This window comes from Colias eurytheme, chromosome 31 (genome assembly GCF_061535395.1).
Source record: "Colias eurytheme isolate Ceu_HAF_F1 chromosome 31, ilColEury1 Martin Lab GWU primary, whole genome shotgun sequence".
In the NCBI taxonomy this organism is placed as follows: Eukaryota; Metazoa; Arthropoda; class Insecta; order Lepidoptera; family Pieridae; genus Colias; species Colias eurytheme.
The window spans coordinates 3,781,601-3,807,502 of NC_143010.1; the positions used below are offsets into that span (position 1 = coordinate 3,781,601).

Here is a 25,902-nt window from a genome sequence, read left to right on the forward strand (position 1 = left end):
ACCAACATTAACAATCAGTCCCGAAGAAATAAAACAATTCAAGTTCCGCTGTTTGGAGTTTTACATTGAGGCAATTAAACAACTATTACAGCGATTTCCGTTTGAAGATGATATGGAAATTTTGAAAAAAATGGAGTTTATGGATCCAAAAATAGTTTGTAGTGGCAAAATACTATCCATCGCCGACATATTGGGAAGGTTCCCAAATATAGCACCTTCAAATATTATCCAACAGATTGACACCGAATGGCGGCTTCTTCGGAATACGAAGTTAAACACGGAAGATGAAAATTTAGAAGTAGGAGCTTTCTGGAAAAAGATAGCCCAGATGCATTTGGGTGATGGCAGCAAAATGTTTCCAAATTTAACTTCGACAGTTTTGAGTTTTATGTGCTTGCCACACTCAAGTGCATCTGTGGAAAGGCTGTTTTCCCAAATAAATTTAACCAAGACAAAGTTACGTAATAAGCTGTCTACCCCGGTTATATCGGGAGTCCTTCATACAAAAAATTTATTAAAAAATAATTGTAATTGCTTTAATTTTGAAATTAATGACAAAATTTTACAAAAACATAATAAAGATATATATTAAAAAATCTCCCGATAATTTTTGTAATTTTACCCTAAGACTCCCGGATTTTTATAGGTATGCCTCCCGGAAAATAAAATTTGGATCTGGCAACACTGCTTTCCAGAGAGAGGACATGTTGCTCGGCGCTCTCCTGTGGACCTATGCTGTTCATAGTAAAAGGATAGCGCAAGCCGCGATCTATCGTAATAGATCGCGGAGTTTTTGACTTGCGTTAAATAGAATATGCGCTCTTAAATGTTTACACTTAGCAGGCAGATCACCCCTGGCTACTAAATCTTTCGTTGTATTCTGCAACACTATGGCTAAATATTTGTGTTGCTGCTTTAACCCTCACTTTATTTATTTTTTCAGGGTTTATGTGTTCTTCGGTAATATTATGCAGGAGGTTCAATTGTCCATACGATTTATTTTTGATTAAAATAGATTTTTAGTTTTTCCTTGTGAACTCCACATTTAAAAGGTTAATAATCAACCATGTCTGCGACCATAACAATATTTTTTCTTATGTTCATTTTCAGATAATTATTTAAAAAAATGGCCGTTATATATGTACATAACAATAAAGTCACAGACGAAGTGGTTGATTCGATCAGCCGAATTTTATTCCCAACAATTTTACTTTGGCGGTATTTAATGCTTTTTAAAATTTCTTTCGGTTTTTGGCCATAGTGCGTTGTTCGGTGACGCCCTTTTGATAAGCCCTTTTTAAATTTTACCATTAGGTATGTGGTTAGTACTTATATTTAAACTATCAAAAACATTGTCCAATAAAAGAGTAATCTATTAAATGTTTACACTTAGCAGGCAGATCACCCCTGGCTACTAAATCTTTCGTTGTAACTGCAACACTATGGCTGCTGAGGGTCGCTGCTTTAACCCTCGTTTTATTTATTTTCTCAGGGTTTATGTGTTCTTCGGTAATCTTGTGCAGAAGTCTCAATTCCCCATACGACTTATATGCAGCATACACTTTCTGGAAATATTCCGATTTGACAATTTTTTATTCCCCATTAATAATTAATTGTGCTCTTGTTCTGCAGTTGAAGCTTCTGTACTTGTTGAAGCTTGTGAGCTTTTCAAAGCTTTGTAGCGATCGCATCGGTAACAAGTATATTTCTGATTCTTTTTGAAACAAAGATTGAAATCTTCGTGAAAAACTTTGCTAAATTTAGACAAACTGACACCAAGAAGGTGAAGGTCTTTTTACACACAATTTTTCCATTGACACGATAATATCTTGTAAAGCTTCGTTTTTGAATTGGCGGTATAACTTCTTTTAGTTTCCGTTTCTGTAACGCATCCTTGTAAGATAGCACGCATAGTTTCCACACATCCAAAATCTGTCAAATTCTTTCTTGCGTTATTCAATAAATTTTTCTCGGAACTCAGTTATTGTAATTTTTTTGTTTCGAGAATACTCATTATAAAGAAAGTATGCGTTCACCAAACTTGTACCCCAAATAAACTCCATAGCCAACTTTCGTACGTTTTCATACGTTTTGAATCTATCTATCATGTTGTCGAGTCCATACATTTTGTTCTATAATTTTTTATCTCCTTTTATAATGTGAGACACGCAGCTACTCCATTTTTCAGCCGTGATACGTTGAAGTGCTTCTTCGAAAAGTTTTATTGTTAAGCGCAACATAGCCTTTAGCCTGCGCCCATACCAACGCAATGGGATTGAGCTCACAGTGGTATGGGGGCAGACATAAAACAATAATATCATACTGCGCTGCCATCTCATCTACATCATACTTTTCGTAGTATTGTGCTTTGTGCTGCCGGCTGTCTATAAGACTAGCTTTAACTGTTGTACATAGGGTCTTTACTGGTTAGCCACTCTTGTATATTCAGTTTAGTCCAAGACATTGTAGGCAGCGTTTCTAATTTCCTAGAGTGGTAGGGGGCATTATGCATCACAACTACTTTATTTAGTTTTAATTTTGGCAAACCCACCTAAAACTAGGCAGGGCTATGTGGTCTGAAATAAATGAATTTTTATTTTTATTTTATTTTAAAACAATTTTCAATATAATCGGCATTCATTTCTTGGTGATAGTCTTCTTTTTTTTTTTGCTTCAAATATTAATAGACTGTCGTCTAAAAAACCTTCTTCCCCGCCTATATGGCCAATGATTAACCTTCTGCCCTTACCTGAAGGCTGTTTTAAGCCACTGGTCAAGCCATCTAGGTAGGCCTGGCGGGCCGACACCACAGCTTGGTCAATCCATGCCTTCTTTCGATAGTGAAAATTATAAATTAATTGTTGAAAATGCAATTTAATATAATATATGTACTTATATATAAAAAAAATATTACCTTCGTTAAGTTTATCCACGTTTCATCTTGGTAATAAATATACCTTCCTTCCCTTCGATACTCTAAAATAATGTTACGAAGGTATCGCTGGCGCCATAAAACAATATCCTCTCTATCAATTAAAATACTTCGTCTTGATTTTGTGACATATTTGAAATTCAGATATTTCATAACATGTCTAAGTGTACTCCAAGAAAAATCGGGAAAAATCTGTAAAGTAAAAAAAAGGGTTTTAAGTACGGAAGTCTTTTTTATTCTTTAAACGGAAGTCTACGTAATCTAATATTTTGTTTTTACAACGAACATTATCGCGGACTCAGAATATAATGCAGTAGAAGGAATAAAGTTTAAAATTACCTATGTAATGGTGGGTGGCTCATTTGCATAAAAAAATGATGCACTTTTCGCCTTATAGCGGCAAAAGTAAAATCATTCAATTTATCTTTAAAATTGTACCTATTTCGGTCCACGTTTCTCGGGAGACTTGAATTGATCATTTTCTTTGTGTTCTTTTAGTACACTGTACACTTAAGACATACCAATTCCCAAAATGTCAGCTGTTTTCGAAACACATTCATTTTTTCCAGGAGTCTCAATTGGTAAAAGAGAAGCAACTTTCTCTTTAAATACGTGTTTGTTGACGTTCTGCACCATAAGTTTTTCGGTAACGGTTAAAGCAACACGTGGTCTTTTCTTTCTTGGAGATAAGCTTTGGCTTGACGTGCTTTGTTGAGGATCCATATCGTTTATATGAAACAATATAACAACAAATAAAAGCAACAATAACAACAAACACAACTTAACAAAATAATTAACAAAAAGTTCCGACTTTGAACTTCACGTGCATTACCGTCTGCTTGTCGCGTCTTCATTCTAGTTGTGCTATAAGCGTGGACGTCGTCTTGCAAATTCCCGATGGTGTAGTTATCAGGCCAGATTGCATCTGCATTTTGAAGCAGTGGGCCGACACCTTCTTGCGCAATCCAACGTGCCGCAGGAATGGGATTGAGAGTGTAGAATGCCTCTCGATGTTGTTGTTGAGTGGCTGGGTCGGACAAGTGGTGGTCGTGTGTATGAACTAAACGCAGTAGGACGAACGGCCTGCACCATATACCTTAAGCTCAACTAATATTAACAATGACTGCATGTTAATTAATCCTGCCCCAAGACAAATTATTCATGACAGGATTAATTTAACATGCAGTCATAGTTAATCTTTACTAATCAGTAAAAACTGTATTTGTACAAAGTAGGTAAGTAATTAAACAAAATGATTACTTTTTCTTCTTTTATTTGCACAAATAATTGCAAGTGAATGCATAGAATCATCCTTATCAACATCTGTTGAGACGCCGGAAATAATTTTATTTATATTCCGGCACCAATTGCAAATGAAAAAAATCGTCGCTGTATTATATAAGTAATCAACCAATTCCCTCTTATGTTTTTGCAAATTATTTTTAATTTTAATTATTTTTAAAATTACTTTGACCTGCATCAGCTTCCTTATTTATATCGCAGCTGAACAGGTCATTATTAGATACCTTATATATTTTCAACTTTAGCAACATCAGAAGATTCATAGCTTTCATTAAAAAAAACTAAAGTCTGCAGACATTTATTGCTGTATTCGCAATTTACTTTATTTAGACCAGGGCCGATAATTTTTGAAACAAAATATGACAACACAGTAAAAATGTACAATCATTTATCATAAAGGCAATGAATCAAATATATTAACATCAAAATCTGTGATTTTTGTATAACTGAATCGTTTAAATCAATGGAGTGAGCGCGTAAACTTTGACAGTTGAAAGTATACACTGTCAATCCTTTTCTTTGGCTAATGAAATTTAAGATATCGTTATTGATAGTAATCAAACGATTATTCGAATGTCTTTGGAATTCAGTTCGTAGATTAGCGACTACAGTTGAAGGTCTTCGTCCATGAAAAAATGTTTTATCATTGTCTCTTGTAGTGATGTATAACCCACTAGAAGTTGTTTGTAGATAGGAGTAGCTCTAACCGGTGGTAACTGACGTAAATCTCCTGACGTAAAGTTAATATTAAAATTGCCTGTAATCTGTTTTAAACGTTAGTCAATTTGAGCAAGTAATTCAGCTCTGAACATACTGATTTTAATCAAGAATCAAAGCAAAGATCAAGGCTCATTTTTTTCCAAGAATTCCCGACGTTTAGTCTCGTTCCGCATTCCACAAATCGCACATAAAGGAGATGCTTCTTTACCCAGCATATTATGTGCTGTAATGTTTATATTTAACGTTACGTTTTCATAGTCAACATTTTGATCTTCATTGGCAAATTGGTTGTGGCCAGCCAACCAGGCATTTTAAAAATACTATTCGGTAATCTTATTTCCTCATACGACTTATCTGCAGCATACACTTTTTGGAAATGTTCCCATGTGACAATTCTTTATTCCCCATTAAATGTGCATTGGTCTTTATTCAAAAGGTTATTCCTTATTTTTTAAAATCGTTTTAGTCGGGTGACATGTTCTGAAACTTTTGTCACACCAAAACCTCACGAGCGCGATCGCAGGTATAACGAGAGAGAGACGGACCGATCTCCCGTCTCATCTCGAGCGCTGCCACCAATAAGACGTTATCACGTAAACATCTCGATCGTAAACCTACTTTACAAACAACCAATTTTTATTAAATGAGGTGTATTAAAAAGAGGGATCAAATTTTGTCCATTCACACAAATCACGTTATGTCGCCATTCTTTACTAAGCCGCAAATATTTTATTAATTCCATGATGGCGCCGACATTTTGTGCTCTGGTGTCACATACGGTGTTTACAATTATTTAGGCCGGCATCCAGTGCATGCTTCACAACGTTTTTAATTAACCGCTTCAACTCGTGCTTATTTAAACAATTAGTATGATAATATGCAATAGGTTGTTTGAATTGCTCTTTTAAGCCTTTGATCATGAAGACCAGAGCATGATCAGCGAACTTTTCGATGCAAAGCCTTCAAACATGTCTTTCTGAGCATTGTAACTCAGATGTGGTGTCAACGATAGCCCATCAAATCACAACACATGCTTCGGCTTCTCAAAACGGATTAATGTAGAGTCGTTCAAAGACGTTCTCAGTTTGTTACAAATGTAACCAGTGGAAGAAAAAACTCTTTCAGCTTCGACGCTGGTCGGAGGGATTGTCATAAGTAAGTTATATACTTGAGAAAGATAAATGGTTCGTGGCCCCCCTCTATCAAAGAGAGCCATTTGCACCCGGCAAAGAGTTTCTAAATCTTCAGTGTCAACACTGTCAGCTGATGCTGCGGATGCCATGGATGTCGATGGTGTATTTGACAAGGTCCTATTGATCTCTTTGTTCTGTAAAGGTTAATGATTTTTCAGATATTTTCTGCTGCTGGTAATGTATGTGAGCTATGTCATCATCGTCGTTTTCGTCGTTCGTAAGTGTGACCTCCGACTCCGAGCGAAAGCATTTTTTAATTATACTTATTATAAATCTGGTAATAATGTCGTTTGACGGATTTTCAAATGTACTGCATGATCTTTCTGCATAAAAAACTTTCGAGTAAATACTTTAGAGTTCCAATAATCTCAGGTTGTCGGCATTGAATTATTCTTATTTTTAAAGACTCTGCCAACTGACGACTTATTGTACTATCTCTTTCAAGAAGTTTAGAAATCATAAATTTTAGTGCAGTTTCTGTCGTCAATAAATTAGCATCCTCTCTGCGTATTGCCTCAACGGTTGCTTTAATAATATTCAAAGAAATGGATAGATCTTTTAAAGTTTCTATTTCACAGCCAGTAAACGAAGTCTCATTTTTCAAGTCTATTAATGCTTTCATTACTCCGTCCTTTCACTTAAAAAATCTTGTTCCTACCTTTGATGTACAAGAGCGTTTTGATAGACGATAGGATTCCAAGGTATTTTGTTCAATCTTCTCCGTAAATTGAGCAATACTGATAGTTAGGTGATTCAGTTGTTTTATAAGATCTCTATTAAATGTGTCATTCATTTCATTTTGAGATTTTAACTTTTTAGCGGATACTTTGATATCATCAGTTACATCCCCTAATTTCTTAAATTTTCATTTACAGTTTTGGAATGTTGCAATTGATATACTTTTATCATCCCTAGAATATAAAATGAATGATATAATGAAGCACAACTGGTCATGGCAACATCAATAATTTCAGGTTGGATTGCCAATCGTTTCTACAGATTTTAACTAACAAAATTTGTATTTGTACTTTTTCAAAACCATAAGTATATGGGGTTAGTTTTCCCATTATGAGATTGAAACACGTTGTTACGTTAATTATTTATTGTCACAGTCACATTAAAGTCAAACAAGGTGAAAACAACAGTGGAAAATTAACCGTTCTTTTGAACTCCCAAAATGTCACAGACATCACAGATAGTGTTGCCATAATTGAAAACAAATGAATGCCACAAACACAAGAGTATGGCAGGTGGATTTCTCTTCAGCTGTACACACTAGATTCTAGTGTGTAACGGTGTATAGCTTCTAGTGACTAGAAGCTTTCGGCTAACACTCAAAGTACGTCAAAATGATTAGTTCATAATCGGAAATTCCTAGACTTTGCTGCAGTGGACTTTGTAAATGTTTGAACTATAGTTTGGGTTCATTAGATAAAGGGTTTTATAGAATTATACACTTTAGTACTGACAAAAGAACATTTATTAATATTAAAAACACATAAAAAACACTATGAGGAGAAGATCTAAACCGGTTACCGTTACAATGAATAATTATAAAAGCGCAGTGACATATTGCGACTCGAGTTTGTAACGAACTAACTGCCTTTCACTTTTAAATATCTACGTCGTATCCCGATATCTAACGGGTGGTTGACGAGTCCTAGACATAGACTATATACTTAATACAGAGAGTCCTAGAGGCGCGCGGGGTTGCCGCATTGCCTTGCGCTATACAACATTAATTTCCAAAGCACACCTATAAGAAAATACAATACGAAATCTAAAAACTAAGGAGAAGCAAAAGAAAGAAAGATAATCCGAATCGGTGGTAAAATATGTTAAAATATGATGATTCAAAAGTGCTTCTATAAGAAGTCTAATTGAATAAATGTTTGAGTATACGTATTACCCATAATTACCTAAACATTTGATTCGGCGTTGTCACGCTTCAAACTTAACAATTAAGGTAAGAGGTTTATTTTTAATTACAGCATTATGATTGTAATTATGGTTTTTATTGTCCATTTTTATTGTTAGCCTGTTAATTTAAAGTCAGAATGCAATTGCAAGTGTTTGTGTTGCTTTTGAATTTATTAACTCTAGGCAAGTATTATTACTTAAAAATTAATAATTATAATTCTATAATTTTATTTTCCAAAATATGATACATGGAAATTAAGAATCACACCCGAACTAGAATTCCCTGTGTCGTGGGAGCAAGTTTATTCCAGTTGTACATTTTATTATGCATTTTCTTAAGCAATAGGGCAAGATATCATAAATACACAATAAACACGAGCAAAACAGTTGACCGATTTTCAAAAAAATGTTTTTAGTGAAACGGTGTGTAATAATGGAATATTTAAAAAAATATTTACTTTTCTTGCAGCATTCACGAAAGCGCCGAAAAAGTACAATGATACAGAGTAAGAAATAAATTTAAACAAATAATACTTGTCCTTGAATTTAAAAGGAATAATAAACGTATAGGCACAATATACAGATACAACCAGTAGGGAAACTTCATACAAAACGTTCGAAATGGCTCACGCACAGAAGCAAGCTTGTTTACGAGAATCGTAAGGGTATTTTTAATCTGTCAATTGTGGTTATATCCGTAGGATTCTCGTAAACAAGCTTGCTTGTGTGCGTTAGACATTCCGAACGTTTGTATGAAGTTTCCCTTCGGTCTGGCAGGACACCGAAGGCTGACCACCTACTTGTCCCTAAAGAAAATCGATCAAAGACATGTATGTAGGGACCTAAGACCATGCATTTCTATAGATGCTTTAAAGCCTTCTCTTATTATGGTAGACTCCATGGCAGTTATTTTTCCTGAATTTTTTTTTATAACATTGATGAAATCTTGGGTTTTGATTTTATATGTCCTGCGTATAAATGCTGAAATTTAAAAAAGGCGTCACGCGTTGGAATTGATATCTCTACTCGCTGCAATCTCTTTAGATTAACAAAATCATTAGAAACATTTGTTCTAAAAAAGTGGACCCAGATTTTTTTCGTTTGGCAAGGCTTTTGAAAGAATTTCAAAAACGGCTTTTAAACAAGCGAACTCCTGGACACGGGACAACACGCAAAGTTCCGGGACAATCCCGGAAATCCCGGCCATCTGGCAACCCTATCTTCACTAAGAAAGAAAGAGATAATTTATTGTCTTCAACTCCACCACACCACACATTAACTGGTTACAAACAATAAAAATAAAATATAAATAATAACTATACATTATGTGAATTGCGGCTCATTAGTTGACCACAAAAGGAGTTGTCTCAGTTAATAGTTGTGCAAGAGCCAGAGCCCTTACACAACACTGGTTTTCAGCGAACCCTTGTGACGTGGAGTACACAGTACACTTATCCAATTTATTTCAGATCTGCAGCGACCATCAGCAATCCCAATTTTATTAGGGACAGGCTTCGAGGTAAATTAAATTTTGTTCTTTATATTTTTATTATAGTTACTTACGGTATTGATTGCCCTTGATAGACATTCAGTTCTATTTGTAATAAGAATTCAATTTAAACTGAACCACAGTGTTGGATTTGATAAAAAAAAATCTCTGCTGTTTATCGTATGAATGAAAATACTGTATAGCTTTGAAAATAAATACAACACAAGATTTAACAGAAACAGCAAAGGGCGGCCTTTAGGTAGCGATCTCTACCAGGAAACCCTAGCAATGACAGGAAATATAACTACCTATATGTTGTGAGTGAGCAGAAATAAGGCAATAGTTGTAACACAATAGCTGTAAACATTGTATTTATCTATCAAGGGATGCATTTAAAATGTACGGAACACCCACGTGTCAATTTCAAATACTTTTTATTTTATTAAATGTTGAACTTTTCGTGAAAAGAATTGAAATAAATTCTGGAAACGTAAGGTGAGTACAGACAGATCGTGAGACGTAAAGAAAGTCTGGTGATAAAATTAGTTGCCGTCGATTGCCTGATTGAAAGATATTGGTTGGAGGTTGTTTTTACACGCTTTATATTAGCTTCACCTGTATGTTTGTAAGTTTGTAACCGACTTCTTTGGACGCGATTTTTACACGCTTTATATTAGCTTCACCTGTATGTTTGTAAGTTTGTAACCGACTTCTTTGGACGCGATTTTGACCCACTTTAAACGGCCAGATTTCGTTCAAACTTTGTAGATTTATTGAGGACCGATGACAATACACTAATTTGATAAAATAAATAATAGTTTAAAAAAAATAAAAAAACACGCTTTTTATAGAAAACCGAACTAAAAGCGTGTTTTTTAGTTTTCTAAACTATTATTATTCATTGCGATACATAGACGGACCTTTTGTAGTGCAGTCTACAATGATCGAAAGGTCCTGTGAATCTTCCCTTAGCTGAGAAATAACAAGTGGTGATGGACTGTTAAAACCATGTGCCGATGGTGTTCGAGCAATATTGTATTACCTTTCGACTAACCATTTTACAAGAATGTCCTTCCTCTGCCGTGAGAATAGTTTGAGGCCCCATAGCACATACTGCAGGACTTTTGCCTGTCACCTTGTTGTGCAAGGTTATTCGAGAAACCCCAAACCGCAGGGCAGCTGTGCTTATCTTATCTTCCATCCTTACAGCATCCAATGCTCTCCCCATCTTCTTTCTCTTGTTTCTAACATTTAATTCCTTAAAATCATCTTTATAAGAAGTTTTATAGAAAAAGGAAAAAGGTTTATAATAAAATTTAGGTTATAAAAAAATGCCGAAGAATCTCCATTTGGACTTTGCATTATTGCTTTAACATCAAAGCAAACACACAAGTTATACTCATCAATATTTTGCCGCGCTTTTTTCTTTTCTTCCCGACTTATTTTTCTTCCAAGTGCGTGTTGTACTTTTCTTGAAGGCTAACTCTTTGGGAACTTGAAGAGTTGTTATATTGTAAACATAGATCACATTGATCTTTTTTGGGCTTGTAAAACCCTATATTAGAGGGGTGGCCAACTTGATTGGACCCAAGATCTCTTGTTCACTATCGAGACCCTGTGCGATCTACCGTATGTAATTGGTAGATCGCACAGGGTCTAGAAATCTTAAATGCAACAGCATAATTCAGTACACAATCATGTAGCATTTTTTATTTAATTAAGAGAAAAAACATAAACGTGCAAATGATATGTACTAACTACTTTTTAACGTATATTAGTGTGAGCATTGCGTCTGAGTATCTTCCACTAGTTTAGCATAATCTGGTTTGTAGTTGGAGATTGCCAACCTTAAAGATTCCAATGTATGAGCGTCTGTCAAGCGAGAACGGTGTTTACTTTTCGTTTGCTTTAAGTAGGAAAATGCTGACTCACATAAATATGTTGAACCAAAACACGAATGAAGTTGTTCAACCCATTTCTTCATTGGAAATTTTTCATTGGACACCAATGCCCAGAAATATTGACCTGTGGATGACCTTGCTTTAAGAAATATGTCGCAGCGCAGAGTAATAATTTCCTTTTGTAGCATCATGTGCTCCATTTGAAATGTACCTGCAAATCTAGCCAATTCATAGATATCGCTATGGTCAATAGAATCATTGAACGGATAACTGATGAATTCAGCCAAGTTCTCAATTTTTCTGAAATCACCAAAGCGAATTCCGAAATCTGCTACCACATCCCTAATTTTTGTCGTATATTTCTTAGAAATGAAATTGTAGGTAGGATGTTTTTCCATGTGATCCTTGATGTTAAAAAATTGTTCAAATTTTTTCTTCTCTATGTCAACTATCGTAGACGCTGTTTGACATTGAAACGCTGCAATGGAACTCATCATTTCTGTTAATGTTTTATTCTTGCCTTGTAGACTCAGATTTAATGTACTCAGTTTTGATATATTTGCTATTTGTTTGCTAACGCATATTTATTTATACAGGGTGTAATCGTTAAGTGTGCACAGGCGATTATTCCGTAACTATAGCAGATATCAAAAATCTTTAAACTGATATCGAAAGCCCTTTACTTAATCAGTAAAATGACAATAATAATAGTTAGAGTGTGTTTCACGATAGAGTTCCCCTGCCGTTATGTTGGCATACCTGACTGTCAAAAACGAAAATATTTTTTTTTAATCAAAAATGACAGAGAAAATATTCTCCTTTCTTCCTAGCCTTATCCCGTATCTTGCGGGGTCGGCTGCCTAGAAAGTCTTTCGTGAAACGCACTCTAGCTGACGTTATGTACGTCAGCTTGATTCTTGAAAGAGGAATGGCGTATAACGTCCATCTCCCTTTCTTTCGTAGCATTCTTGAATGCACCTATAAATGAGATTGTGTCATGATCACCGTCGGCGTTCAGTAGGAAAATAGGAAGGAAGATAGAAGATAAAATTAAGTTACACGTGTATTATTTATAGTTAGTAGTTATAGCTCAATTTATTCACTAAATCTCATACTAAAATAAAAAGTATTTGAAATTGACACTCGTGCATTTTAAATGCATCCCTTGATCGATAAATACAATAACAAGCAGATAATTTTGTTTATCAATTGGAATTAAATATATAAAAACAAAAAGGAAAACTTTCTTCTTCTTTTCGCTTTTATCTCAGCATGTATTCTAAGGCCGCCTGTTCATCTGAAAGAAAACTTCCGCGAGAAATGTCCGACAGTCTGTCTGACAGCAGCTTGCAAGTCTACTTGCAGGTGGAAACGCGGCCGGTAGCAGTGCACGCGGATGCATAAAATCTTGTCTCTATACAGTTAGTTTATCTACTCATGTGGTTATATTATATCAGTACTAGAATTCCGCCCGCGGCTTCGCCCGCGTATTCAAAGAAAAAACCCAAATAGTTCCCGTTCCTGTGGGATTTCCGGGATAAAATGTAGCCTATGTCTTATTGTGGGTCTTCAGGTACATACCAAATTTCATTGTTATCGGTTCAGTAGTAATGCATGATCATTCATGTGTAACAAATCCATTCATCCTCACTTTAGCATTTACTAGCTGTGCTTCGCGGTTTCACCCGCATTGCTCCGCTCCTATTGGTCTTAGCGAGATGATATATAGCCTATAGCCTTCCTCAATAAATGGGCTATCTAACACCGAAAGAAATTTTCAAATCGGACCAGTAGTTCCCGAGATTAGCGCGTTCAAACAAACAAATTGTTCAGCTTTATAATATTAGTGTAGATAATATTAGTAGGATAAATTTCCAGATGAAATATGGAAGCCGCGTATGAATCAATCATGGATAGATCGCTTCAAGCGTCCCTTTCACCCGGCTTGGCTCGACTGGTGTGACCCCTACCATTGTAATGATTATCACAGAATCGTGTGTGGCTTGAATAGAAAGAGTAATCGATTCAAATGGTTTCAAAGCGGCTGTCATTTGGTTTTGAGTAACTTGTGCGCGCATTATAGAGGCAGTTTGAGTAAGTGTTTTGTAAGAAATAATTCTCTGGAAGGCTTTCATATTATTAGAAAACAAACTCTCAACATTTGTGCTATTGTGTGGAAGTGCGAGTAATTTTCTCACGAATTCGCATAGCAGGGGAAACATTGGAGTCTGGTCTCTTTTTTTAATGGACGAAACGTGCTTCCAGAATTCTTGGGGTGTAGGTGTAGGATCCAATTTTTTTCTTGGAAATTAAATGTCATGTTTCTTAATAATCTCCACTCTCTGTTCAATTCGGTCATGTTTTCTGGGCAAAGGCCTAAAAATAAATAAAAAAATATTCCAGAGTGGACAACATTAATAATTAGTACATAATTAAATAATTAATGGGCTGGTTCCTGCCTCCTTAAAACAATATTTAAGGAGGTTGGATTTACCGGTAAAGCCCATGACAGTGGGGATACAGCGGGCAGTCCTTCTGGATAACGCTCGGATAGTCCGAAGGTTCCTCACTCAGTCGCCCTAGACTCCGGCCGTCTGGTCACTCAGCCGGAGTTTTTTTTCACACCGCCGCGAGGCGAGATACTTGCCCCCCCAAAGTAATTACATAATTATGTTTAACTTGCCTGGAAACTAAATGAGCAATAGTAGTGACTGCTTGGTTTTCAATGATATGTTTAGGATTAAAAAATTTAAGACATTTTAATCTTTGTTTTTCATTAAAACAAAAACGCTGCTTTATTTGTTTACACTTTCTATATAAAAAATAATACATTTCTTTTTAAACTGTACTATTTTCTTTTGAGTCATTTTAGCCACAAAGTCTTGTTTCAATAACTGGGAAATAATATTGCCATCAAGGTATATTTGTTCTATTGGTACATGTTTGTGTTTATTTTCATATTCTAAATTCAATATTTTGTTCTCTAAGTCCAAGTTAAGATCCTTGCTTCTGTTTTTTTCATCTTCAGTCAGCTGCAGTAATTCTGGTTAAATCATTGAGATAATATTACTACGTATGGAGGAGACACCACGAACAAAATCTGTGCGCCATTTTTTTGCTCTAACTAAGTTTTAAAAATTATTATCTAGTTAGGTACTTAGCGATGAAAGTTATTCCTTTGCACTTTTCCGTATTATTTGTATTATTTGTGCAATATCGTAACACACACGAAGGCATATTTGATTCGTTTCACTTTAAAACCATTAAAAAAAACCGCTCAACATACGCCATATGGCGTATGTTGAGCGGAACATAAGTGATGTAGGCGGTGTCGTCTCCATATTAATATTATCTCAATGGGTTAAATAAAACATTCAAAGACACTACTTAAACACAAGAACGGTAAAAGTTATACCGTTCTTGTGTTTAATTAGTGTAATGAACAAGAGTTTAATTTAGAGCGAGCGCGCACGAGCAACTTTGTCTCCGCAACTATTTTGTCTCCGCAACTATTTTGTCTCTCCCACCTATGGGCTAGTATGAAAGTGCGCGCACGTAGCGACGCAACTCCCCATACAAATTGATGGGAGAGACAAAATAGTTGCGGAGACAAAGTTGCTCGTGCGCGCTAGCTCTTACTGTTTGTTTATATTTACGACTGGCCGGTTGGCTTGGTTGGTAGTGGCCCTGCCCTCCAAGCCAGAGGTCGTGGGTTCGATCCCCACCCGGGGCAAATATTTGTGTGATGAACATAGATGTTTGCTCTGTGTCTGGGTGTTAATTATCTATATAAGTATTTATTTAAAATTATGTATGTTTATCAGCCATCTGGTTTCCATAACACAAGCGAAAGCTTAGTATTGGATCACATCGTGCCGTGTGTGAAAATTGTCCCGAAATATTTATTTATTTATTTAACTCGTTTTTAGAATATGACATAGTCGATAATAAATACTGTTCCCTATACGTAATGTTTCTACGTATGGGCTGTCCGTCTGAATGCACCCTTAAACTGGAGCCCGTGTGTGGTGTGAGCCTTATTGATAGCCACGTGGTGCTGTTTCGAAATCGATGCGATTTTAAGAAGAGGAACTGTGAAGGAAGCATTTTGGAAGGTATTTTTTTTTATATTTATAGGCTCCGCTTCATTCACAACTTTATTTTTACGGTCTACTAGCTTTCCGCCCGCGGCTTCGCCCGCTCTGTCTAAAACATAATAAATTATATACTTAAACCTTCCTCTTGAATCACTCTATCTATTAAAAAAACCGCATCAAAATCTGTTGCATAGTTTTAAAGATTTAAGCATACATAGGGACAGAGAAAGCGACTTTGTTTTATACTATGTGGTAAAGACATTTATTTCTTAAAATATTACTTTTACACTTACAGAGAATTATTATTTTATTACAATCATGTAACTCGCTAAGCGTTATAAGTACGGCTAACAAAAGAATCATACAAAAATAAAAAATGTGTGCGTGTACTAGTGTACACACGTAAGAAGTGAAACTTCTTTATGACCTTATTTTTCAAAAAATAATTTACTTTATGCAACTTTACAGAAATACGTCGAATTACGCGTGGTAGGGATAAGAACAAGATGGCGCGTAACGGAAAAATGTCACGCGTAACGATAAAATGTAACACTAATTTTTTTTCCAACTCCGATAAAGAAGTTTCACTTCGATAAACAAATTAAGGGTATTTTTTGTTAATGTAATGTATAAATAAATAAATAAATAATGTATGTATTTGTCTTTCTAGAATACGAAGAAGTTGACATGGAAATGTGTATGAATCTGATTTAAATGAAATGAGAAAAAACTATTATTGTGTTTTATTTTCCTCTCACTGCTTACTTAGGTACAATTTTGACTGAATTTCTAGACATAAAGCAAACATAAGGTAATAAACAGTAATAACAACAATTTACTGTTTTGCTAGAACCCCTCTGCAGGTGAAGGTCTCGTCTGAAAAAAATTCTTACTTCTTCTTACTAGAGTGGCGCAGGGATCCAAAGTGAGTCTTGGCCTCCGACAATAAGAGCCTTTTGCTTGTTTTATATTTGTTGTGTGCTTTTGTATTTGTATTTACTTATTTTTTAAGCAATATGGAATTTTCATTCATTCATTCATTGAAATATAAAAAAAATCGTGATTTTCTTTTAATTCACTGCATTATACTTTTCATTAAAGTCGGTTTAAAAATATGCAATCGCTCAAAAAGTAGTGTAATAAGTCATTATCTTTTGTTTTTAAATGCGCTGTTGGTTTTAATTTAACACTTGTTGCAAGATATTATCAATAGCGACCATGAGTATTAGAAATAACGAACATGAAGTATGAAATAATTTGTATATTATTTGTGGGTATGTATAAATTATTTTATTAATAAAAAAAATACAACGACTGACTGACTGACTCGTACAGCACCACAGTATTGCAATGCATTTAAATGGAAAGGATCCATTTAAATGCATTTAATGCATTTATGCATTTAAATCCATTTAAATGGAATGGATTTAGGAAATATATTGTAATACTAGCGGTCCGCCCCGGCTTCGCCCGTGGTACATATTTACGTTTTCTCTACATAAGAACCATCCTCGCACTTCAAGGAATATAATAAAAAAAGAATTATCAAAATCGGTTCAGCCGTTCTCGAGTTATGCGCTTACCAACACATTTTGCGATTTATTTTTATATATAAGAAGATAACCTAACTACTACTAATCTTTTAAACTATTAAAATTGCTCCATGTTTTTAATAGTGTAAGGCTTAGATTACAAAATAAAATACAGATGGAGCATGTCAATCATTCATCGCCCTTGTCAAAGAAAATACGAAATCAAAAACGAATACGTTCCTCCGCTAGTGCTATAGCGATTCTAGTGTCATGCAATACGTCAAAAGGGGTTTGATATTTTAGTAAAAAAATGCTGTCTTGTGATATTAAAACGCTGTAAAACTTGTACCCGAAAACAAACAAAAAGATAAAACATCGTTTTACAGATTTTCTGTAGATTATTTGGCTTATTTAATTTTGTATACAAATAATAATTTTACAAATACGAAGGAATTCAAAACTTCAACGTATGCTGCCAGTATTTTGAAAATGAATTTGCCATTTTTAGGGGTAAAATGGTTAAAAGATATTCAGGGTAGTGCTGTTGGATTTTTCGATCGTGAATGTGATTATTTGTATAGTGCAATAAAAGTTCATGGTCATTATTAGATTATTTTAAAAAGCATTATACATTTTTTTGTTACTTTTATAAAAAGCGTCGTTTTCGCTTGCGATTTAATTCATGTGAACACATGATGGATATGATGAAAATAAAATGTCCCGCATTCTCGACTAAAACCTACCGCTATTCGCATTCATATGTTTTGAAAAATAAAAACTTTTTTTAATGTAATTTATTTAATAAATTTAATGTAATTTACTTATTTAATAAAAATTGAATAAAATTATTTTGTCCATGTATAACTTTAGTAGATAGGTGATAAAATAATTTTTACAATATTATAAAATAATATCAAAAACCCGAATTTATATTTAAATAAAAATTAAAACATGACTGCTAATAATTTATGTAGCCTACGTCACTACCACCACAGCTACCTTCATAATTCAGATGATTGCAATGACACCTCATAAGTCACAACTCAAAATCGATCCAACAGTTTATACTGCAGGGCGTGTCAAAGAAATATTATACATACATACCTACACTCGAAAAACATAACCCTCTTTCTTCCGTAGTCGGGGAAAATTTTGGGAAAATTTTCAATATCTGGTAACATAACACCAACACAGAAGTACCGTGTACGTACAGTGCAACGGCGAAATGACAGCACACATAGCTTTATGGAAATGACGATAAATTATTCGGTTTAGTTCGGCAACGCTCCATCTGTCTTTTATTTTGTAATCTAAGGTGTAAGGTTACATATTTATTTAAATGTACTTAAATTTTCGTGTTCACATGTATTTTATTTAGTAATAGCTGTGCTCCGCGGTTTTACACGCAGTGCTCCGCTCCTGTTGTTCTTAGCGTGATGATATAGCCTATAAGCCTTCCTCGATAAAAGGGCTATCTAACACCGAAATAATTTTTCAAATCGGACCAGTAGTTCCCGAGATTAGCGCGTTCAAATAAACAAACAAACAAACTCTTCAGCTTTATAATATTAATATAGATTATAGATTTAAATGTTAAATATTACACAGGCTGTTTCATACAAAGATGTTCAAACAAAGCATCACAAACAACGCCGCTACACGAACGCATCGAAAAACTGAAACAACAACTAAAAGACGAGATAAAACATAAAATATTCGAAAACGTATCACCCGAAGATAAACATGCGTTTTCCGACGAAAACTACGATTTGATTCAAGACGAAAACGTCAAAATCACACCCATCGTACGTGCGAAACAGAAACGTCAAAAAACTTTGACAGCCGTCAATGTCAATGTCAACGCGACAAGCGCGGGAACGCCGATGTTCAGAAATCAGAGTCAACTGCGTTCGAGAATAAAAAAGAAAAAGAAGCCAAAGGCTAAAAAGCCGTTGGATATATTTTATAGGCGGTACAACGAAGAGATTTTGAACACTGAAATACAGTGGACTCATTGCCAGTATATGATTACGCCTTTTCTGACAGGAGTTCAGACTGACGTGGCGAAGATGAAGAAGCTGTTGAATCCGAAGGACCCGACTGTTGTGCGGTAAGTATATGTAATGCAAGTATAAATGTATAGATTGTTTTACTATATAGATATAAATTCGAGTTACTTTACAAGATAACTACTACTTTATAAGAACCTTAAATTTATATGATTCTGAACCTTGCCAAAATAAAAAAAAACCAAAAGCTAGGCTGATCTAAAGAACTAGATTTTAAATGAAATGAAATGAAATGAAAAAATATTTATTGCCACAAGTTACACACACTTAACAACTACTTACATTACTAAAAAAAAAAATAGAGAATTTACATGGCAATCGGGTCAGACTCAGCCATGCTGTCGGGCTTTAACACCTGAACAGCGCTGATTTTCAGTCTGCCCGTAAGTTTTTATTTCCGAGGCTCACTAAGTCTACATTAAAATACAAATACCAACCAAAAAACATACTTTACAGTTCTGAAAATAATTTGCATTTCACGATTTTAAAATAAAAACGGTCTAGTAAATTTTATAGCAGAATTTTACATCTTCTCTTATCTTATATATAAAAATGAATCGCAAAATGTGTTGGTAAGCGCATAACTCGAGAACGGCTGAACCGATTTCGATAATTCTTTTTTTATTATATTCCTTGAAGTACGAGGATGGTTTTTATGTAGAGAAAACGTAGATATGTACCACGGACGAAGCCGGGGCGGACCGCTAGTATTATATAAAAATGAATCGCAAAATGTGTTGGTAAGCGCATAACTCGAGAACGGCTGAACCGATTTCGATTTAATTCTTTTTTTATTATATTCCTTGAAGTACGAGGATGGTTCTTATGTAGAGAAAACGTAAATATGTACCACGGGCGAAACCGGGGCGGACCGCTAGTCTTCTTCTTATATATAAAAATGAATCGCAAAATGTGTTGGTAAGCGCATAACTCAAGAACGGCTGAACCGATTTCGATAATTCTTTTTTTATTATATTCCTTGAAGTACGAGGATGGTTTTTATGTAGAGAAAACGTAAGTACCACGGGCGAAGCCGGGGCGGACCGCTAGTTATACATAAAATCAAATCTTTCCTCTACAAACATAGTAGTTGTATACGTAGTATATTATTATTAGTCTGTGATAGTAGGTAATAATAACGTAGATTATACAAATATGTACCTAATTAATGTCACTTTTGACACTTAGATTTTTTACATTTCAACCTTTTCATTTTACCTGACGTGATGTTTCCAGTTTATATTATGATATACATACTTTTTGATATGATTCTTTTAATATCTGTTAAAGTATGTGATTACTGTGAACCGATTATATATTTCTTAATTTGTATTTTCCGTGTGGCGGTAAATTAAGATTTTTGTTAAAAAAATATGTGCGTGTACTAGTGTACACACGTAAGAAGTGAAACTTCTTTATGACCTTATTTTTCAAAAAATAATTTACTATATGCAACTTTACAGAAATACGTCGAATCACGCGTGGTAGGGATAAGAAAACGTTGGCGCGTAACGGAAAAATGTCACGCGTAACGAAAAAATGTTACACTAAATTTTTTTCCAACCCCGATAAAGAAGTTACACTTCAATAACAATTCTTCTTTCAGATTACTACAGCTGCTCAGTATAGATGCAACGGCGCTAAACAAAGAGGATATATATTCGATTCTGTACCAAATAAGCAATTTGAACATTCGACTGTTTCAGTGGGATGTGCCGTCTATAAAACATTTGCTAAATGTCGTAATAAGAGGTGAGTTTTATTTTTCTAGTAAAATAATTTGTGAGTAAGAAGTTAGTAATCTATACTAATATTATAAAGCTGATGTTTGTTTGTTTGTTTGCTTGAACGCGCTAATCTCGGGAACTACTGGTCCGATTTGAAAAATTCTTTCGGTGTTATTATTTAGGTGTATCGAAGATGGCTGTATATCATTGCGCTAAGAACAACAGGAGCGGAGCAATGCGGGTGAAACCGCGGGGAACAGCTAGTACATAATATGTACATATTATGTTGTTTAATTTTATCATTATATATAATAAAATTAACTGCGTTAAAAACAACCGACTTCAAAAACGGAAAAGTAAAAAATAAAAAAGATTTGATATTATTAATTACTACGTCATATTATTTAGATGTGCTATTTATTAAAAAGGTTTGATGTCGGTGCACGGGCTTAATACTAAGTGTTAAGTGCTTGACAACCGACTTGCTTGTGTGTAAACTAACAAGTTTACGCACAAAGTGTCCCATGAAAGATGACATATCTCTCCGAGATCATTTAACTAACAGTTTTACAGTTATTGACGTGACAACGTCTTATAATTCGATATAGCCGGCTGCACGCACGAAAAAACATGACTCATGCGGCGTTACCTCGCTCTGAGGCGTTCCATGTAAGGCATGAAGTGCAAGCGAGAGCGCGGAACGAGCGACAAAGAAACACAATCGGACGTTGTCACGTTCAACGCGTTCAACTATCGTCAGTAAACCGACTTTACAGACAACCAATTTTTTCTTTTTTTTACTAAATTCTAAGACAATATTTATTCCAGATAAAGTGCACAACTTTCGCACACTGAAGCACAGTTTATCAGCTCTTTTCTCTGACTGGAAGCTAGACGTCAGCAACGCCACAAGCTTGCTCAAACAGACTCGAATATTCCGCCCGCCATGCGTCAGAGTCTCCGATTCGGATGGTAAGTATTTATAGTATTTTTGTGATTAATTAGAGTTTTAATGACTGACCGGTTGGCTTAGTTGGTAGTGGCCCTGCCTTCCAAGCCAGAGGTCGTGGGTTCGATTCCCCCCCGGGGCAAATATTTGTGTGATGAACATAGATGTTTGCTCTGTGTCTGAGTGTTAATTATCTATATAAGTATTTATTTAAAATTATTATATGTATAGATTATATATGTATGTTTATCAGCCATCTGGTTTCCATAACACAAGCGAAAGCTTAGTATGAGATCAGATCGTGCCGTGTGTGAAAGTTGTCCTGAAATATTTATTATTATACGTTTAGAAATTAACTGTCTTACCACAAAAACCTTTAGACAGTGCTTAACTTTAAGCGCGGGTTCTCTTTAATCTGGTTTTGTCGTATTTCACATAGACAACTATTAAAGTGACAGATCCCTGGTTTAAAGTTAGATTATGTTTAAATTGGTTTGTGGTAATACCAATAATGGTCTTACTACACTTTAGTTGTCTATGTGAAATACGACAAAACCAGATTAAAGAGAACCCGCGGTTAAAGTTAAACCCTGTCTGTTAAACCCTGTATAAATTTTAAATGTATTATTTTACTTTTTCAATAAAGATATTCTTATTCTTATTCTTATTCTGTCTAAAGTTTTTTGTGGTAAGGCAGTACGCCCGTGGTACATAATTACGTTTTCTCTACATAAGAACCATCCTCGTACTTCAAGGAATATAATAAAAAAATAATAATCGAAAACGGTTCACGCGTGACGCCGTGACCAAGGAAAACAAGTTTCATTTTTATTTATCATATTTTTTATATGTGATGAGTTACCCTGCTCGCAGAAAAGCGAAACGTCGGGATAATAATATAATGAATAAATCGCGTTTAAAATCCGTTAAAATGTTTTATTTCTAAATATTATATAATACTCGCGTGAAATTAAACACTAGAAAATACTATTATTCTATATCTCAAAGTTTTACCTGTAAATAATACGCTCATATAAATAAATTTAATTTCTTTTTAACAAGATTTATAAATAGTATTAAATACTAACTTTCCACCCGCGGCCTCGCTCGCGCAGTCAAAGAAAAACCCGCATAGTTCCCGTTCCCGTGGGATTTCCGGGATAAAACCTATCCTATGTGTTAATCCAATTTACCCTCTTTATGTGTGCTTAATTTCATTGTAATCGGTTCAGTAGTATACGCGTGAAAGAGTAACAAACATACGCATCCATCCTCACAAACTATCACATTTATAATACTAGATTTCCGCCCGCGGCTTCGCCCGCGTTTTCAAAGGAAAACCCGCATAGTTCCCGTTCCCGTGGGATTTTCGGGATAAAACCTATCCTATGTGTTAATCCAAGTTACCCTCTATATGTGTGCTAAATTTCATTGTAATCGGTTCAGTAGTATCCGCGTGAAAGAGTAACAAACATACGCATCCATCCTCACAAACTTTCACATTTATAATACTAGATTTCCGCCCGCGGCTTCGCCCGCGTTTTCAAAGGAAAACCCGCATAGTTCCCGTTCCCGTGGGATTTCCGGGATAAAACCTATCCTATGTGTTAATCCAAGTTACCCTCTATATGTGTGCTAAATTTCATTGTAATCGGTTCAGTAGTTTTTACGTGAAAGAGTAACAAACATCCATACATCCATACAAACTTTCGCCTTTATAATAGTATTAAGATAAGATTAAGATTAGTAGGATATTAAATCCATAAAAATTTATATCAACATTTTTTACAGGTTCTACAAAGTGGAAAAAAATATCAATCTATCCTAAAAAAACTCAAGCGACCACCAAATGTGAAGATGACGATGATTCCCGGCACCGAAATTAAAATATTTATAAATAAATAAACTATAATATGTTCATATTTTTTTTATTTTTCATCCCAAAAAGTTTATTTTCAATCTTTACAATCGAATGTTTTTCACACAGTTTTTCACTTATAATACCACAAAAGCTTCAAAATGATCGGGTATTTTCCGATAGGTTCGTTGCAAACGAATGAAGGAGTCAAGTTTTTAGTCAAGGTTAAAAAATCACGAGCGCGAAGCGCGAGTGATTTTTCCTGAAAAACTTGACGACTTTATTTGTTTGCAGGGAACCTTGAGGGAAATGCCAGATAATTTTGAAGCTCGTGTGGTATTCGGGAGATTATTTTTCCGTCCCAAATGTCGGCCAATAATTTCACAATTGAATTGAACCTGTCAGTTTGACGTCAACGACCAGAGAAAATTTTCAAAAAATTATCAGTATAATACCATGTAGGTTGTACCACGTGACGTCGAATGGTGCAATTCTATTGGTCGATATTTGGGTCGGAAAAATAATCAATATAAAAATGTATGTATAAAAATCTATACTTACTGTATACAAATAAAATTGTAGGAAAGTCAATGTAAATCTACAAACGATATCTAAGCCAAAAACACAGTTTTTTAGAATTTCTGTTTGTTTGTCTGTATGTATTTCCGGGCTAAACTCAAAAAGTACTGCATGGATTTACTTCAAATTTTGCATGTATGTACTAACAGGTTGGGTCAACATAATGATTATAGGCTATACATGGTGTAATCGTTAAGTGTGCACACGCGATTATTCCGTAACCATAACAGATATCAAAAAACTTTAAACTGATATCGAAAGGACAATACCTAATGAATAAAATGACAATGTTAACATTTTAAAAATAAAACGAGAAATATCCTAAAATGTTACATGAAACGATTACACCCGGTATATTATCACTCTAAGACCAATAGGAGCAAAGCAATGCGGGTAAAACCGCAGGACACAGCTAGTAAGTAAATAAGGTAAGTTTTATAGTATATTTAAGCTCAATTTATTCAGAATTATATATTTTAAGAAAGATGTTGTTATTATGTAATTTATACTAACAAATTAGATAAATAGTTAATTATTTCATACTAGAGGTCCGCCCCGGCTTCGCCCGTGGTACAAATTTCGCAATAAAAGGTAGCCTATGTCCTTTCTCGGGTATCAAAATATCTCCATACCAAATTTCATGGAAATTGGTTCAGTAGTTTAGGCGTGATTGAGTAAGAGACAGACAGACAGAGTTACTTTCGCATTTATAATATTAGTATGGATTAAAACATTTATTTATTCAATTAGACTTCTAGAAGCACTTTTGAATCGTCATTACATATTTTTAACATTTACCATCGATTCCGAAAGCAGTATCTATGGAGAAGAACTGGCAAGAAACTCCAATAATTCGATTTGGCTAATTAATGTTAATCATACGTTCACAAGTTAACTTCACATTTTTATAATAGAGGCAGATGTACTCAGTTTTTTTTTTAGTTTATGGGTTAGTTAAGTATAAAAGTGTATAATAATCTATTGTTACTTAGGTATACTTGACTAAGGGCCGATTTTTCAATGCTTGGATAAAACTTATTCGTCGAATCCATATTAATATTATAAATGCGAAAGTAACTCTGTCTGTCTGTTACTCAATCACGCCCTAACTACTGAACCAATTTGCATGAAATTTGATATAGAGATATTTTGATACCCGAGAAAGGACATAGGCTACTTTTTACCCCGGGACATAGGATAGGTTTTATCCCGGAAATCCCCCGGGAACGGGAACTATGCGGGTTTTTCTTTGACTGCGCGGGCGAAGCCGCGGGTGGAAAGCTAGTAATGTATAAAACTACCATTTTAAAAACGTATTCTAATTGCCCGTATTTGACAGTTTACATGACATTTTAATATTATCGTGTAATACTTTATTGGACGGATAAGTTTTATCCAAGCATTGAAAAATCAGCCCTACCACTATTTAGTATTTTGTTATTCTTACCGACAATACTTTCAGAAATTACATGCTTTTGATTCATCGTTTAAAATATGTTAAAAATTTTATAATTTCACTCACCTAAAATCGAACAAAAAGTATAGAGTAGGTTAACTTCAATAATACAAATAAAAAACAAATTTCATAATAAATTTACATTTTCTTTACACACGTCGTTTAGCAGAAAACGCAT

At 34.7% G+C, this 25,902-nt stretch overlaps 1 protein-coding gene across 1 annotated transcript in view; it reads left to right on the forward strand.

The window, feature by feature from the left end:
- LOC149895531 (uncharacterized) overlaps positions 1 to 23,751 on the forward strand; it is a 29,773-nt gene extending 6,022 nt beyond the window's left edge. Inside the window, exons 2-8 of the mRNA XM_090118730.1 lie at positions 9,537 to 9,586; positions 13,336 to 13,551; positions 15,387 to 15,572; positions 18,695 to 19,196; positions 20,762 to 20,907; positions 21,711 to 21,854; positions 23,623 to 23,751. Coding sequence (XP_089974856.1) covers positions 13,356 to 13,551; positions 15,387 to 15,572; positions 18,695 to 19,196; positions 20,762 to 20,907; positions 21,711 to 21,854; positions 23,623 to 23,717 — 1,269 coding nt within the window. The 5' untranslated portion in view covers positions 9,537 to 9,586; positions 13,336 to 13,355 and the 3' untranslated portion in view covers positions 23,718 to 23,751. The remainder of the gene's footprint in view (positions 1 to 9,536; positions 9,587 to 13,335; positions 13,552 to 15,386; positions 15,573 to 18,694; positions 19,197 to 20,761; positions 20,908 to 21,710; positions 21,855 to 23,622) is intronic.
- The last annotated feature ends 2,151 nt before the right edge of the window (positions 23,752 to 25,902 follow it).